This window comes from Salmo trutta, chromosome 24 (genome assembly GCF_901001165.1).
Source record: "Salmo trutta chromosome 24, fSalTru1.1, whole genome shotgun sequence".
NCBI classification, from domain to species: domain Eukaryota; kingdom Metazoa; phylum Chordata; class Actinopteri; order Salmoniformes; family Salmonidae; genus Salmo; species Salmo trutta.
Genome location: NC_042980.1, coordinates 16,367,914 through 16,383,633, shown reverse-complemented (window position 1 = coordinate 16,383,633; position 15,720 = coordinate 16,367,914). Strand labels below are relative to the sequence as shown.

The window sequence follows — 15,720 nt, the reverse complement described above, 5'->3', positions numbered from 1 at the left end:
TTAAATCATGATAGCCTAGTCCTACAAAACATGGCTCACATAGTTCATGCAAAGAAATCTTCATCTGAACACAAAAACTAAAGAGACTTCCTAATCACACAAGTTATGTTTACTACAACTCTGCATCGGGAAAAACAGATTAAAATACCTTGATCAGATTGTGCTAATTTTGGCGTATGAAGGCCATGCGGATTAAGAACATGCAGGCTGAAATGTTATACTTCGACCAATCATTTCCCTTTTCTCTGGTATAATCTAAACTATGTTCAGACTTTTCGGTCTAATGCTGTACTTCTGGTGTATTACTGTACCAAATCTCCTTTCTTTTTACGTATTTCAACAAGTCCTCAGGTCATGAGATATTTGTCCTCTGAGATTTTAGTACAGAGCTTGCTGAAAGGGTCACCCTTGTGACAAGAAAGTTCCCCAACCACAACCAAACTCTTACATTTAGACTGTTAATGTATGCTACTCTGGTAGGGTTGTTTCTATGGACTGGGAGAGTTAAATTACATGTTTGCCTTAAGCAACATAATGAACAAGTAGGCTATATTGTATACTGGAGTACTAAGAATTTGTTATCTTATACTGCGCTGGGAAAAAGTCATCAAATGATTGTTGAATCTTTCTGAGAACCAAGCATTCTTTGTTCTGTGGGAGGAGCTCCAAAAGCATCAATGAAAGTATATGATGCTTGGTACGCCAGTGCAGAAACGTCTGATGTCATATGCTTTGTGCTCGTGTGATTAGCTAGATTTTCCCTTCCACCTCTTACCTATGGCCTGGCATGTGACTGTTGAGTGAAAAGTCACAAGAATACCTAAACTCAGCAACAAAAAAAGAAACGTCCTCTCACTGTCAAGTGTGTATATTTTCCAAAAATTTTACATATGTAAATATTTGTATGAATATAACAAGATTCAACAACTGAGACATAAACTGAACAAGTTCCACAAACATGTGACTAACAGAAATGGAATAATGTGTCCCTGAACAAAGGGGGGGTCAAAATCAAAAGTAACCGTCAGTATCTGGTGTGGCCACCAGCTGCATTAAGTACTGCAGTGCATCTCCTCCTCATGGACTGCACCAGATTTGCCAGTTCTTGCTGTGAGATGTTACCCCACTCTTCCACCAAGGCACCTGCAAGTTCCCGGACATTTCTGGTGGGAATGGCCCTCGCCCTCACCCTCCGATCCAACAGGTCCCAGACGTGCTCAATGGCTTCGCTAGCCATGGCAGAACACTGACATTCCTGTCTTGCAGGAAATCACGCACAGAACGAGCAGTATGGCTGGTGGCATTGTCATGCTGGAGGGTCATGTCAGGATGAGCCTGCAGGAAGGGTACCACATGAGGGAGGACGATGTCTTCCCTGTAACGCACAGCATTGAGATTGCCTGCAATGACAAAAAGCTCAGTCCGATAATGCTGTGAAACACCGCCCCAGACCATGACGGACCCTCCACCTCCAAATCGATCCCGCTCCAGAGCAGAGGCCTCGGTGTAACACTCATTCCTTTGACGATAAACGTGAATCTGACCATCACCCCTGGTGAGACAAAACCGGGACTCGTCAGTGAAGAGCACTTTTTGCCAGTGCTGTCTGGTCCAGCGACGGTGGGTTTGTGCACATAGGTGACGTTGTTGCCGGTGATGTCTGGTGAGGACCTGCCTTACAACAGGCCTACAAGCCTTCAGTCCAACCTCTCTCAGCCTATTGGGGACAGTCTGAGCACTGATGGAGGGATTGTGCGTTCCTGGTGTAACTCAGGCAGTTGTTGTTGCCGTCCTGTACCTGTCCTGTAGGTGTGATGTTCGGATGTACCGATCCTGTGCAGGTGTTGTTACACGTGGTCTGCCACTGCCAGGACGATCAGCTGTCCGTCCTGTCTCCCTGTAGTGCTGTCTTAGGCGTCTCACAGTACAGACATTGCAATTTATTGCCCTGGCCACATCTGCAGTCCTCATGCCTCCTTGCAGCATGCCTAAGGCACGTTCATGCAGATGAGGAGGGACCCTGGGCATCTTTCTTTTGGTGTTTTTCAGAGTCAGCAGAAAGTCCTCCTTAGTGTCCTAAGTTTTCCTAACTATGACCTTAATTGCCTACCATCTGTAAGCTGTTAGTGTCTTAATGACCGTTCCACATGTGCATGTTCATTAATTGTTTATGGTTCATTGAACAAGCAGTATTTAAACCCTTTACAATGAAGATCTGTGAAGTTATTTGGATTTTTACGAATTATCTTTGAACAACAGGGTCCTGAAAAAGGGCCGTTTCTTTTTTTGCTGAGTTTACATATACTGCTAGTGAGGGCATGTGATAATTTTTTACAAATAAATTCTAATCCGCTAATAAAAATAAAAAACTGAATCCAAGAAAAAAAGTCCTGAGTCCCGAAATACATTTTTTAATTAAACAAATACTATTCTGTGAAGATTTGTAGAAACAATTTGCTGGTATTTTAACACTGTCCATTATTGTCATAAAGAAATATACACTAATATGTTGTTTATTTAATGGACACAATCATATTTTCTCTCTGCAAGTCAACGCAGTTGCTGAATTACTCAAAAGCCAACATTTTATGGACCTAATGTAAGAAATCAACAGAAAGAGTCAGAATGTAGTGTGGTTATCAAGAGAGAAAATAGCCCCTCCCTTTGTGTGACCATACCTCTTAGATAGGGTTAGATGTTAAGTCCCCTATATAGGGGACTGTGAGCTGTTCTGGACCGGTTCTGACTGACGAGTGAACGAGGCAGGGTCCAGTGCCTTATAGTGCCAGAAAGTTCCATCAATCTGCTTTCCACTATGACTCTGTCAGTGGGGCTGACTTGAAGTCTCAGGTTTCAGACCCACATTTGCATAGGGAGTGAGTGTCACATTTTCTGACCTATCCAGACAAAGAATCGCTTTTATTTTTATATTTTCGTAAACTATGTACTTGAGCTTGTGTACTCAAAAGTGACTACGCCACAGTAATTTATAACTATTTTACCCGAAAGGTGAGATCTAGAACCTTTCTAGAAGGATGCAGCATTAGTAGTTATTGTTTATGGCAATCTCATTAAAAAAATATTTATTTTGTGTATGTCTATTTGTAGGTCGGCATTTATTGTTATGAATCTTGACCTGGAGGCAGCTCTACAGAATGGTCACTAACTAGCACAGCCACAAAGTTATAAAATCTGATTTTAAACCTGACCCTAACCTTAACCCTAACCTTAACCACACTGCTAACCCTCATTTTAAATTAAGACCAAAAAGTTGATGTTTGTTTTCATGAATTTTTACGGTATAACCCATTTTGACTTTGAAGTTTCCCCATCTAGCGGAAATAGCTCAGTTCTGCCTCCATGGCAAGATTCATGACAACCATAAACTTACTGTCTATTTAGGCGGTAATATACATTTTGACATAACTTTCAAGAGGTATGTAAATTCTACGCGTTCCTAGGGGTTACCAAACATTCTGCTTCATGACCTACCAGGGTTAAGCAGTGAAAAAAACATACCCAGACCAAAATAATAAGTTAATAATTGATTAATAAAACGCTCTTCTTCAAAACATTTAACTGGATGTGGATTTGAGTAGGGGCTCTTGTGACCAATTTTAAGAAACCGACTGTATAATAATGACATTATTTGTAAGTACAAAAATTGCCACCACCTGTCGCGTCCCACAAGTGGGTGCCGACACACAGTATGGGAGCCATTGCCTTATACAACGGGTACTATAAGGTTCACTGCACTTAACAGGATTAGCCAGTAGGATTACTGGAAAAAGCCAAATGGAATGTGTTATAGAAATTATAAAGAAGAAGTGAATTGAGTAAACCATGGAGTTATAATATATTTCAAGTAAAACATAATGCACACAATTGAATTTGTATTTGTATTTATTATGGATCTCTTCCTGGGGTAAAGCAAAATTAAGGCAGTTTATACAATTTTAAAAACATTACAATACATTCACAGATTTCACAACACACTGTGTGTCTTCAGGCCCCTACTCCACCACTACCACATATCTACAGTACTAAATCCATGTGTATGTGTGTGTATAGTGCATATGTTATCGTGTGTGTGTGTGTGTGTATGTGTGTGTGCATGCATGTGTCTGTGCCACATTATTTAAGATTTAGTTCAGGTTTACGGTTTACTGAATGTTTTGTCCCAATTACAATGCTTTTAGTTTTAGAAATATTTAGGGCTAACTTATTCCTTGCCACCCACTCTTCGTCAAGTGTTGCAGTCGTTTCAGTCGCTGGAGTAGCTGACGTGTATAGTGTTGAGTCATCCACGTACATAGACACTCTGGCTTTACTCAAAGTCAGTGGCATGTTGTTAGTAAAAATGTAAAAAAGCAAGGGGCCTAATAGAAAACAAAGGAAAGGAAAGATAACTGGAATCAGAATCAAAGGGTGTACAAATATTTATTCTCAAACATAAGCTACATTTTTGTCCAAGACATAGAATCAAACATTACAGAACAGGAACTGAAAATGGCCTCTCAATAAATGAATAAATATTCAGTAAATGTTCATTATTCTGTATGGGTTCATCCCTTGTGTGGTTCTGATTGGCTGAATGTAAATATTACAGGTCTCAAACATTCTACCCTCAGGGTTTTATGTTGATGAAATAAGTACTTAGCTTGAGTTACAGTATGTTTCAATTGATCCAATAAGTATGACTGTGTATTACGTTAATATGAACATTGCATACAAGCTTAATCAAATAAACCGTAGGCTTTCTTTCAGTTACTGTTAGACTTTAGCTCAAGAAAGGTTCAAGAGTTGTCTATGTACTTTCTATTGTATTGTATTAAGGGTTCAAAGCCATGCTTTCTTCGCCGGTGCAGCATGTAAACCACGACTACCATGAGCACAGCCAGTAGGCCCACGAAAATGCCTGTCAAAGTAGCTCTCACGACAAATACAGGATTACCGTCATTCTCTGAAAGACAAATGGAAAGAAAGCAAACTCTGAAATGAATTGGTGCTTACTTCATTTTCTTGCCATTAGCGTTGAATGCGCAGTGCAAATGCCTGTTGAAATGTTGAATCACTAACCATCCAGTGAAATGGCATAAGAATATCCCAGCTGGTCAGACTCAACGTAAATCTCTTCGTTGGTCACAGGAGGGAAGAATGGCACCATGTTGTAATCTCTGTTGTGACCAATGGGGGCCATCTCATCGGGGAAACTGGAGTTTGGTGGAACAGACTTCCTCATCCACTCATCAAAAATGGCATCAGTGAAAGCATGGAGAACCTATACAAATACATTTCTTAGTTATACAAACTAAGTAAAAACACATTTCTATTATTATGAAATGTACATGTACTTGTTTTGTTTTATTTAATGAAATTATATCTTATTTGTTTTATTTTTCATTACTAGAAAGATGGGGTCATTGGCTGCGGAGTGAGACAGAGCGCTGGTTCCATTGAGGAAGGAGTGGACCAGGTTGTGCAGGTTGTTCACTGAGGAGTCAAGTTCTGCCTCGCCATCTGGCTTGTCATAGCCTTCAAGTGAATTCCTGTTAACAACAGGTCATATTTTATCGTTAGCATACACACATAACACTTTTGCCAAGAGAAAAAGTGAGTTATCGAAGGAAAATGACCTGAAGCTGAAGGTAGAGTTAGTGTAGTAGGGAGAACGGTCAAAGTCTCTGAGTCTGAGACAGCTCCTGACGTCATTCATTGTGGGAAGACTCATGTTGCTCCTCCCTACCTGACCTCTCCTTATATGTCCCTCACTGGTCCCATTACACAAAGTGACCAGGCGGTTATATTCATCCATGCTGGGAGAGAAGACAGATGTTATTTAATTATGAATAGAGATGCTATCCCCTGTACACATAAGTGAAGGTACGCGCTTGTGTGCATGCGTGCACACAAACACAAACACACACGTGTGCAGGCACAGACACAAATACTCATTCACCTATGCTTAGCCACATACACTCAGCATTTTGACACAAATTGCTCCAGACCTGTTACACACCACTCCCCAATTGGAGAACCTGGACTGGTTACTGATGAGGGAGGGGTTGTCTGGGTTGCGTCCCCCCAGGAGAGAGTCTGTGCAGACGTCACACTCAGTCTGCCCTGTGGCAAAGTTCCAGTATGGAACAGCAAAGTTCTCATTGCCAGTCAGTCTCTGCAGAAGAGAGGTCATTCTGCTATACACATTCTGTAGACATTTCCCATTAACGTGCATACTCGTGAGAATAATAAGGCCACAATGAAATGACCTCCTCACTCTTACCTGCAGGTCTCTCTCCAGACTGAGTAGGTGGTATCTGTGCCAGGTTATAAAGGCAGGTCCTTTGTGGGAGAAATCAATGTGTTTGAAAAGACGTCCAGGTCCTAGAAAAGATTAAACGTACTGGTCACAGATATGTAATAGATATTCAATTGTTTAACATTGTGCACATGTAAATGGTCATCATTATACTTTCTTGTTTGGTTGTTTGTGTGGTACATCACATTTACCAAGGAGAGTGTCTCTGACAGAGTAGTAATGCTGCCACGTAAAGAAGTCGTAGATGGAGATGTTGGAGAACTGGGGCTGGGTTCCATTGGGCCCCAACAGGCCCAGCCAGTGCTGTGTGGCGATGACATAGTCTGGGTGGGTGGTGTTCTTGGCCCGGTCCAACACATCCAGAAACTCCTGAAGCTCAGCTGGAGTCAGAGAGTGGATGTTCTTCCTCACCACCGGGGCTTTACGTACGTCACAGTTTGGTCCTGTCCAGCCAAACTTACACCGGCCACAGTCGAAGCCACCAAAGTTACCTAGACACATGAAGGGAATATAGATCATAATGTAGCTATGCTGTACAACATACTAATACACTTTTGTACATGTAATTATAACCTAAAGTTAGATCCTTATATAGATAATAGAGATCCCTTAGAGGAAGTTTAACATTTTCAATATTATAACTTCAATACTTACCGAAGCACCTGCAAGTTTGATTAAAAAATTTAGTTGGCCACCTTTCACGGTCATCTCGGTTTCTCATTCGATACGGTCCACCCCAGGGTTTGGTACTGACTCTGATGTCGGAGCAGTTTCCTCGTCCAGATAAAGATCCACACACATTAGCAGGATCAGAGCCGAGAGCAGGGCAGCACTGCTTTGAGACGATCCCCTCCACCGTGCTGCAGACTCGAGGAAACTGAGCCTCTGTAGAATCGGGCCATGTCACAAAACAAACCAAACCTAGCACCAGAGCCCTCATCTTTCACGCAGCTGTAATCTTCTGCCTTCTCCCTAAAAATTGATTTGTACACCAGTTCACAGCAATGATGTGGTCAATAAGTTCCAATAAGACACAGAGATGGAACTAATTCAATGTCATTGTCTTTGCCTTTCCCATTTAAAAATAAATAAAAAATTCAAGGCCCACTTCGTAATTTCCAACCCATTCAGCACAATTACAGATAGCATTGACAGTGGGCTGCAGGCCTCCAGTAAATTCACCCGTTCTTCCCAGAAATGATAAAATAAGATTTCTGGGGACAAGTGACTACCCACCCTGTGTCTTTTAAGAACCCAGAGAACAAAGATGTCCGTACGTTTGCACAATGCTTGCCCTCAATTAAAGATCCCGTGGTAGCAGATGAGGAAAAAGAAAAAGTATTGGGCCTCCAGGCAATTGATCATGTGACAAGATAAGCCTTAGTTTTTTCTCCTACCGTTCATGTGGTGCCCATTCCCAACCACAGAAGTACCACAGTGACTGTAACTATTTGACATTATTCACACCACTTTCAACTCTACCATTGCTTTCTAAAACTGCCCTCTGGCAGAAGGCATGAATTTCAACTTTGGTGCTTTTAATGCAAAAAGGCATAGTTCAGTAGGTGTTTCATCTCCACAGTCATGAACAATTTGAACATTTTAAATCATTTTTATCATCATTCGTCTACCTTTCTCTGTTTACTGTTTAGTAACCTTTCATGCACTCAGTATGTGACTATAGTCATACTAGTATCATCTGATAGACCCCTAAGGAACTCTTTCAAATCATGTGTTCAACTGAATGTTGCCCCTGACCTCGATGAGTATGCACTTTTCAACAAAACAACTTCAGAATTTGTGCATATGCTTCTCATCATGTACCACAAGCAATCATATTTTCTTGGACTCAAAAATCCTTATGGTTAACCATTCATTTCAATAGATCTTTAGAACACTTTGAATGAATTACATGATATCCTAAATCAAGCTTTTGCATTTCATGGAATGTGAAATCTGTCATATAGAACCCCAAAGCCTCCACTGAAACACATGGTGGTGCTAGAGAGCCATCTTTGAAATACAATGGCGGCAAGTTTACTGGAAAATAAGTATTTGAGGGTATGTACACAGTTGTATAAGTTACTTCTTATGTGCAGCTTGTTACTGTAGTCCAGCACTCCAATGTTCCATGGTACAATTTCTTCCTGCTATAGCTTTAGAAAGTACAAGCTTTACTAGGTAAATGGGTTGTAGCTGGGTTGTTTCACGAAATGAGTGCCTTTTGGGTCCCTATGATATTTTAAATAGAAATTGTGCACAAATATATATATATATTTTTTTATCTATATATTTTATATTTATTAAATGAAGTTCCCTTTAATATAGACCACGTGGAAAATGCAATAAATCAGCATGTTGATATTTCCCTCTGTGCATCCTCTGTGACTTCTATGGAGATTTGAACCCATTTAACCCCGAAATGTATTCAAGTGTTCACCATCATTGTAAAGCCCGAGTTAATTTGTTGCTTTGACAAAGTCATTTCTAAAGATTATTATTGATTTCATGTGACTAGGGATTTATTTTAAGGTTAAAAAAAAGCCTTTTCCCTCATTTTAAGGTCAACCATGTTACGTGAACTGAACTGAACTCTAGTTTTAATAGGGTGATACTATTCCTTTTTACATCGTTTTTTTTCTTCAAAATAATTTAAAGAAACATTGAACATCTAATAGTCAAATCATAGTGTAAAAGCAGGTGAGCTGGTTCTACTCTTTTTTTCTAGGCACTGGTTTTGTGGTGGAAAACTGAGTGGGTTGAGCGTAACACGTCAACCCTGTTACCCATAAATAGACAGGCTAGACATTTTTTTCACAATTACAATTTCTTTGGAAGCTTGCATTCAATTGCCCCTCACTGTTGCACACAACAATCTTCCATTCCCCCTGTCACAAGAGGATTTATGGCTGACTTAAGATGAAATAGTCAACACTGTTACTTTCTTTGGCACTTAATAGGCACTTACTATAGTCCCTTTTTGAATTTAACCTCTTGAGATGGGAAAATGTTTTTTAATAAATTGAACATGTGTTCTTTATGACAGAATGCTAATATTAGGTGAAATCAACAACAACAACAAAAATCATCAAGTTACACTACTCAAAAGGCACCTAATTGGTGGAACGACCCAGTTATTCAGACGTATAATGTATTTGTTTTTTTCCTGAGATTTGGCACCTACTGATACCTAATCTGGCCCTGATGTCCTGAAGTTATACTAAATTCTAAGAAAACACAGGAAATACTCAGAAATAGGCATAAGCCTTTCGGGGCCCTAAGCGAGATTTGGTTGGCCCCCTGGAGCCGGCCCTGCATATTAGCATAAACGTGACATCAGTCAAAACACCTCAATACAAAACATGGTGTCAAGAACAAGATAAAACTAGCTGAAACGAGGCACCAACGATTCCCCATATGGCAGCTTCTTGTCATTGTTTCTAGCTATGTGGCCATCCAGAATCTCAACAACACATGGCCTTCTGACCCATTAAGCGATGCGCATCATTTTTGTGATGTTGTCAGCTAACCAGTCTATTGTGCCCAGTAATGCTTTTATCCACTCCATTTGTTTCACCTCATCCCCATTATCATTTAAATTAATATATTATTACCCTTTGATTTTGCACTGAGTGGTTGACCACCGTATGAGAACAATTTGAGTGCTGTTGATTTTTGAGCTGCTAATTGCACCAGTGTGGAATATGCATGCAGTGTTGTCCTCTTTTGTTTTTGTTTGAGAGACAATATTGTTCGGGCTGTGTTGAGAGTCCTACCCGTATCAGCCCCAATAGAAGTGGCATTGTTCTAAAATGGAAAGTTCCAAATGAAAGGCCAGCATTACATAAAGGGAAAGTGCTGCTCAGCCTTTGAAGTGCTGCAAATGAAAATTCTCCTTTAATAGCATTTCAAAGAGATATCACAGAAGGAGGTGATGCTTAATTTGTGAAATGATCTACTTATTAACATGTTGATGGCAAAATGCATCCATTTCCTTAATGGCTAGGTGAATATTCTGTTCAGCGCGTTGTGCTCTGTACACATTTGGAGGAATATAATGTGTTGGTTGGAAGAAAGAGGGCCTTTTCAAATTGTAATCGAGAGTACTTCAGTTTCATTCACTGAGAACCGAGCTCAGTGGTCTGAAAACGGGAAGAACTGATTGGAGGAGCAACTGAATCACCTGATTTAAACCAGCACTCTAAGCCACACTCACCGCACCTCAGTCTAATTGATAGAAAGGCATCTTTTGTCCTCTCAGATCACAATTGATAGCCTGCTGAGGCAATCACACACTGTTAAAAGTGAACGGGACTGGAGTATGGTGGATGCTTCCAGTCTTATTCATTGTTGCCCAAGAAAGGCCTTGCCTTGTTTATTTTGTAGTGTTGGGTATTAAAGCCATTCAGATTCAATACATTCAGCTGAAAGGATGCTTTGACCTCTGCTTATAGCAGAGATACAGTGTAAACCCGATTACCCATGCTAGTGTTAGAAACCTTGATTTAGAATTACAGAAGGTACAGTTCAAATGCAAATATGAGGTTGCAGGTGTGGCCCCATTTCTACTTTTGGGTTATATTTCATGATAGCTCATGAATACTTCACCAGCTCTGTATATAGTCACCTTTCGTTATAGGTCATCACCTGTTGAATTGCTTTACATTTAAATAGGAACTTTTAGAGAGAGAGAGAGAAAAAGCGAGATGCAGTGTGTTTAAATGACATCAGGGGGCAGTATTGTTTTGTTTGTGGTCTTTGTTCAGGGGCATGATTGACCAAGCCACCTACGTTGCCTTCATGATGCTTTCCCAAAAACACCATCAAATAGTCTAGGTATGGAAATTAACTGCCACCATTTAAAATTCCAACCATTCCAGGTAATAACTTCCTGTATATTGCCTTTATGTTGGTCTGGGTGGTGTAGCCTATAGATGTAAGCCTATTGAGTGTCCCAGTATACTGTCTTAATCCTCTTTAAGACTTCTATATCCACCTTCAAACTAATAACTAGAGGCAACATGTCCTCAACAAACTAGTTTACCAACTTCTGTCACAAACTGGCCTAATTAGTCACTGGAAAATAAGATTTATAGTTGCCGTGAAATAATGCTTCGGGTCAATTATTTAGAAGATTCCCATGATGTTATCTTCAAATTGTAAAGCCGATTCGAGGACAAGCAGCATGAAAAACTATGTTCTTAGATAAATTGCCATTAAAAGTCAACATGTGTTGAAATTAATTGAGACGCTATCCATGATCATCAACATAAGGTTTATATGGGCAACCTACAGTACAGTACAACCAACACTTATTACATGCATTTAAAGGGCCCTGGACTAATTACTAATCTCTCCCCTTGTACCATTAGAAATGGAAATTAGAAGTACAAAAAAAGACCTTGGGCACTTTTCAATCAGAATACATTAAAGTTGCATTATAGAGGGATAAAAAGAGCGTTGAGTGTTTAAAGTGCTCGGCTGTTCCATGCTCTTCTCACAAATCCTGTCAAGAGCTATAATGCAGGATCCTCTTTAAGTGAGTATTTCCAGTGAGCACCGTCTGACACCGACGTCCCTGGACGTTGAATAGACATTGAAATTTGATTTGGCCCAAACATAGACGTCTATGATTGGTTTAGATTTAGTCCAGTCTGGACCAAATCTGAACCAAGCATAGATGTCCAAGTTTCACAGGTTTGGACAGCACAGTACAGCACAGCACAGTAGAGCACAGCAGAGTACAGTATATTAAAGTAGAGTATAGTATATTTCCATACAGTACAGTAGAGTAAAGTACAGCACAGTAGAGCACAGTAAAGTATAGTATAATGTACTATATTGTACTGCACCCCACTGTACTGTACTCTACTGAGCTAAACTCTACTGTACTGTACTGAACTTAACACTACTGTGCTCTACTGTACTGTACTGTGCTGTCCAAACTTGTGAGACATAGATATCCAGTCAGCTTAGATATCTGGTAAAACCAAATTTGGTCTTGTTTGGGCGCCGAAGCTCACTTTGAAAGTGTTCCTTTTCACATTTACAATTTGTCGTTTCAGCACACGCTCTTATCCAGGGCGACTTACAGTGCCTTCAACTAAGGTAGAGAAACAAACAAGAAAAACTTTTCTGTAACCGTTACAGAGAATGTTATTGTAGTTTAAGTGTTCTGTTGTTTTTTTCTATTGATCTAAAAACTTTTAACATGATCACTACAAGTTTGAAAGCCTTTGAAAAAGCTAACCTAAGTCCATGTGACAGATGGGAGGAATAATACATATTCCATACTGCAATCTTTAGTTTGCTCCATTTTCCTATTTCAATTGTAATAAAGCATTTCAATGTGATATAGTGCTTTCTTCATTGACATGTAGACATAAGTGAACGTATGTACGGTTGACATTTGGCCATAGAAACAATGACCAAAATAATGTATTTTCAAGATCCGGAAAATATTATTTTCAACATTCATTAAGAAATGAAAATGTACCTAATTTCAACACAATTTTGCTCACTGGGTTTACCCTTTGTTCCTCTGTCCCGGATCTCAGGATCTCCAAATCACAGACAGAATTGTTCAACAATTACAGTATAACAAGGGAATAAAATATGGTATATTGTTGTGGAACTGGCTGCTGAAAACAAAACTGCTATTTATTTTTTGCTATGCCAAAATCAGAATATTGGCTAGACCATTCAGTGATTCTTTCTCCAGTGCTTCCCGCCCACCTCTCTGGCAGCTTACCGATTTACATTTCAGCATAATGCAGGCATTAGAGGAGGCACAAGGCAGCCCTGATAAGTTACAAAGTGCTCCGGGGTAAACCTCGTAAGAAGAGGTTTTGGAGTTATTTACAGCGTTCAAATCCTTCAAAATGCATGGCTGGAGGAAGAGATTTGTTTTGCAGTTGACGCTTTGCACACAAAGCAAACACAATGCATATGGAGGGTGTTAAGCTGTAAATGACCAGATGACAGTCTAAGCTAATAAACTGATCCCATCACATGACCTGGGTGGAGACTATGATACCACACAGGACAACAAGGCTGCTGTCGGATGTTGCATACAAGTGCCTCATTGAAACACAGGCTCTGGATTCAAAGTAGAGGGAAAATATGGGACGCAAATTATTTTTCAAAACACAATTTAATTTTCAATGAAGAACTATTTAAGTTGTATGGTGTTTTCTCCACAAAGATATGTTTTTGATTGTGCAATTCACATAATAAAAACCGCACTCCAAAATGCAAAACCCTAACAAAGGAGGTTAAAAAGCAATGGATTTCTCTGTTATCAGAATTTCTTTCTGTACAGTTGTTCCATTTGAAATGCATTTAATTGCAAATAGAAAAGAAGAGAGAGAAAGCCAACAATGCGAAGGCTGAAGCATTTTCTCATCTGCAGCGAGTGAGAGTATTCAAATGTAAGGGGGCAGACAATGAATGAGAGGAATCGTGCTCTGAATAGCCCTCTCTTTCTCTCCCTTTCACTCCCAGGCCAATCCAAGGCCTTTTCCTTCCCTACTCTGAGGGGTGGGCTTTTCTCTCTCAGCTCAAACTTCCACACCACAACACTGTAGAACAAACACAGCCACCTGAAACCCTGGCTATATTTGACATGTAGCTGGGTACTATTGAATGTGTCACTTTTCTAACAAGTGTTATGGAGCATATCTGTTATTTTGATAGTATATGTTGTGACACTATGCCAACGCTGAGAACCATGTTGTTGAAGTGTGCTCTGTTCAGTGGATACCTTGAGGTGGATACTTCATAATGCTGCTGAGTCTTTACCAATCTGACTAAGACCCAGAGCATCTCTACTCCATCACAACACTGAGGGGGGAGTACTGGGGGGCTCACGGGACACAAAGCGGTCCATGCCTGTGTCTTTGTGGGGCCAGCCCAGGGAGCACCCCCCAGTGTGTCGTAAGTTTACTGGGGGAGCAGAGGAACAAGTTGAGGGTAGAAAGTGCACCCTTCAAACTTTCCACAACAGCTGGGAATTCTATTTTTTCTCAACAAAGATTTATACATATTTATACAAGCCCAAATGCTGATAGGAAGGTGGTAAAAAAAATCTTAGAATTGCAGAGGTAAACTATATGTAAATGCCATAAAGTAATAGACTTGTAGTGCAAATCACACCATTTTATCTTTAATTTTGCTTTCGTACCCCCCTCCCTTCCCCCCATCCTCTTTCCTCTGGCTTAAAGGTGCATCAGAGATATGCATTTAAGCATATTCAGAACACGGGGCGTGAAATTAAATGTGTGGCAGAGTGAGAAAAATATACAGACGCTGGAGATGCCTTAAAAATAGTCATTTATGCAGATGGAGAGGAGTGAAATCATTTGCAATGGGATGACCCTCTCTCCAAGCATTTCTCCCCTCACTGTTCTTCCCTAATCTTGCACTGTATCTTCATTTTTCATTGAACTCGCCAGTTTGCTGCTAAGCAGCCTTGTAGATAAGGCAAAGTGCTAAAAGGAGACGACAGAAGGAGCTCAGTGGGCCCGTTTCTATTGCACTTTCACCCAAGGCAATGGGCAGAATTTAACGGATTCCTTCCAACATATGTTTTTGCCAGATAAGTAAACAGTGTGTGTCGGAAATGAAAAAAAAGCATTTGCAATTTAATGACATTACAGCTCCCAGCTTAGCCCGCCGTGCTGCGAGGCGAAGAGCAGAGAAAGGGGAGAGCGGAAGAATGGAACCGGGTGTCATCAATGTTTTTTCTTCTCTTTTCCCTCGCAGGAAGCAGCACTGAATTCTCCTTATTCTTTTCACAGCCCTTCACTTCTCCATACCTTCCTGCTATTTTCTCCTCTTGTCCATAGTTTCCACTCCTTTGTCGGGATGAAATTATCTATTATTTTATTCAGATAACTTGCCATTTTTCCTGCCACCAGACCCTCTCTAACATCAGATTTCTGGAGCTAGGAAAGATCCACCCTGGTTTGTAGTCCTCCTCTCTGTCTCTCTCTTTCTCTCTTCTTATTCGTCTCTGTCTGGCTTCATCAAAGCACAATGGCCTGTCTGCACAATAAAGCAGCAATGTCTCTGTGTTGTCATAACATTCAGACTTAATACCAGCACAGCAAGTGGGAAAGTAAGAGCGGGAAAATAACCTTAGCTTCTACATTTCAGAAGAAGTAAAAGATCCTCGCCTGTAAAGACTCAGTGATTTCCCTTTTTCCTCTTTTCATCCTGTGGGCTGTCTGACAGCTACCTTATTATAGAAGGCTAATTGTGCAGGAAAGCAGATTATGAGAGTGGTAGGATGTACTCCTTGACCATGTGCTAATGTGATGACAAGTTTGGGGACCCTCTAAGCGAAAGGCATTGCATGCCAGGGCACTTTTTGGCACTGGCTTTAATCTGCCTTTGGTATT

The 15,720-nt window shown here is 40.4% G+C and overlaps 1 protein-coding gene across 1 annotated transcript; it reads right to left on the bottom strand.

Annotated features, from left to right (window-relative positions):
• Window positions 1–4,421: 4,421 nt before the first annotated feature.
• LOC115160817 (L-dopachrome tautomerase-like) lies at window positions 4,422–7,738 on the bottom strand. Its single transcript, XM_029711272.1, has 8 exons — window positions 6,974–7,738; window positions 6,511–6,810; window positions 6,284–6,384; window positions 6,009–6,175; window positions 5,637–5,816; window positions 5,408–5,549; window positions 5,080–5,281; window positions 4,422–4,963 (listed from the first exon to the last, which is right to left on the bottom strand). Exons 1-8 carry the CDS (start codon window positions 7,257–7,259, stop codon window positions 4,797–4,799), a joined length of 1,545 nt encoding a protein of 514 aa, XP_029567132.1. The 5' UTR covers window positions 7,260–7,738; the 3' UTR covers window positions 4,422–4,796.
• Window positions 7,739–15,720: the final 7,982 nt, after the last annotated feature.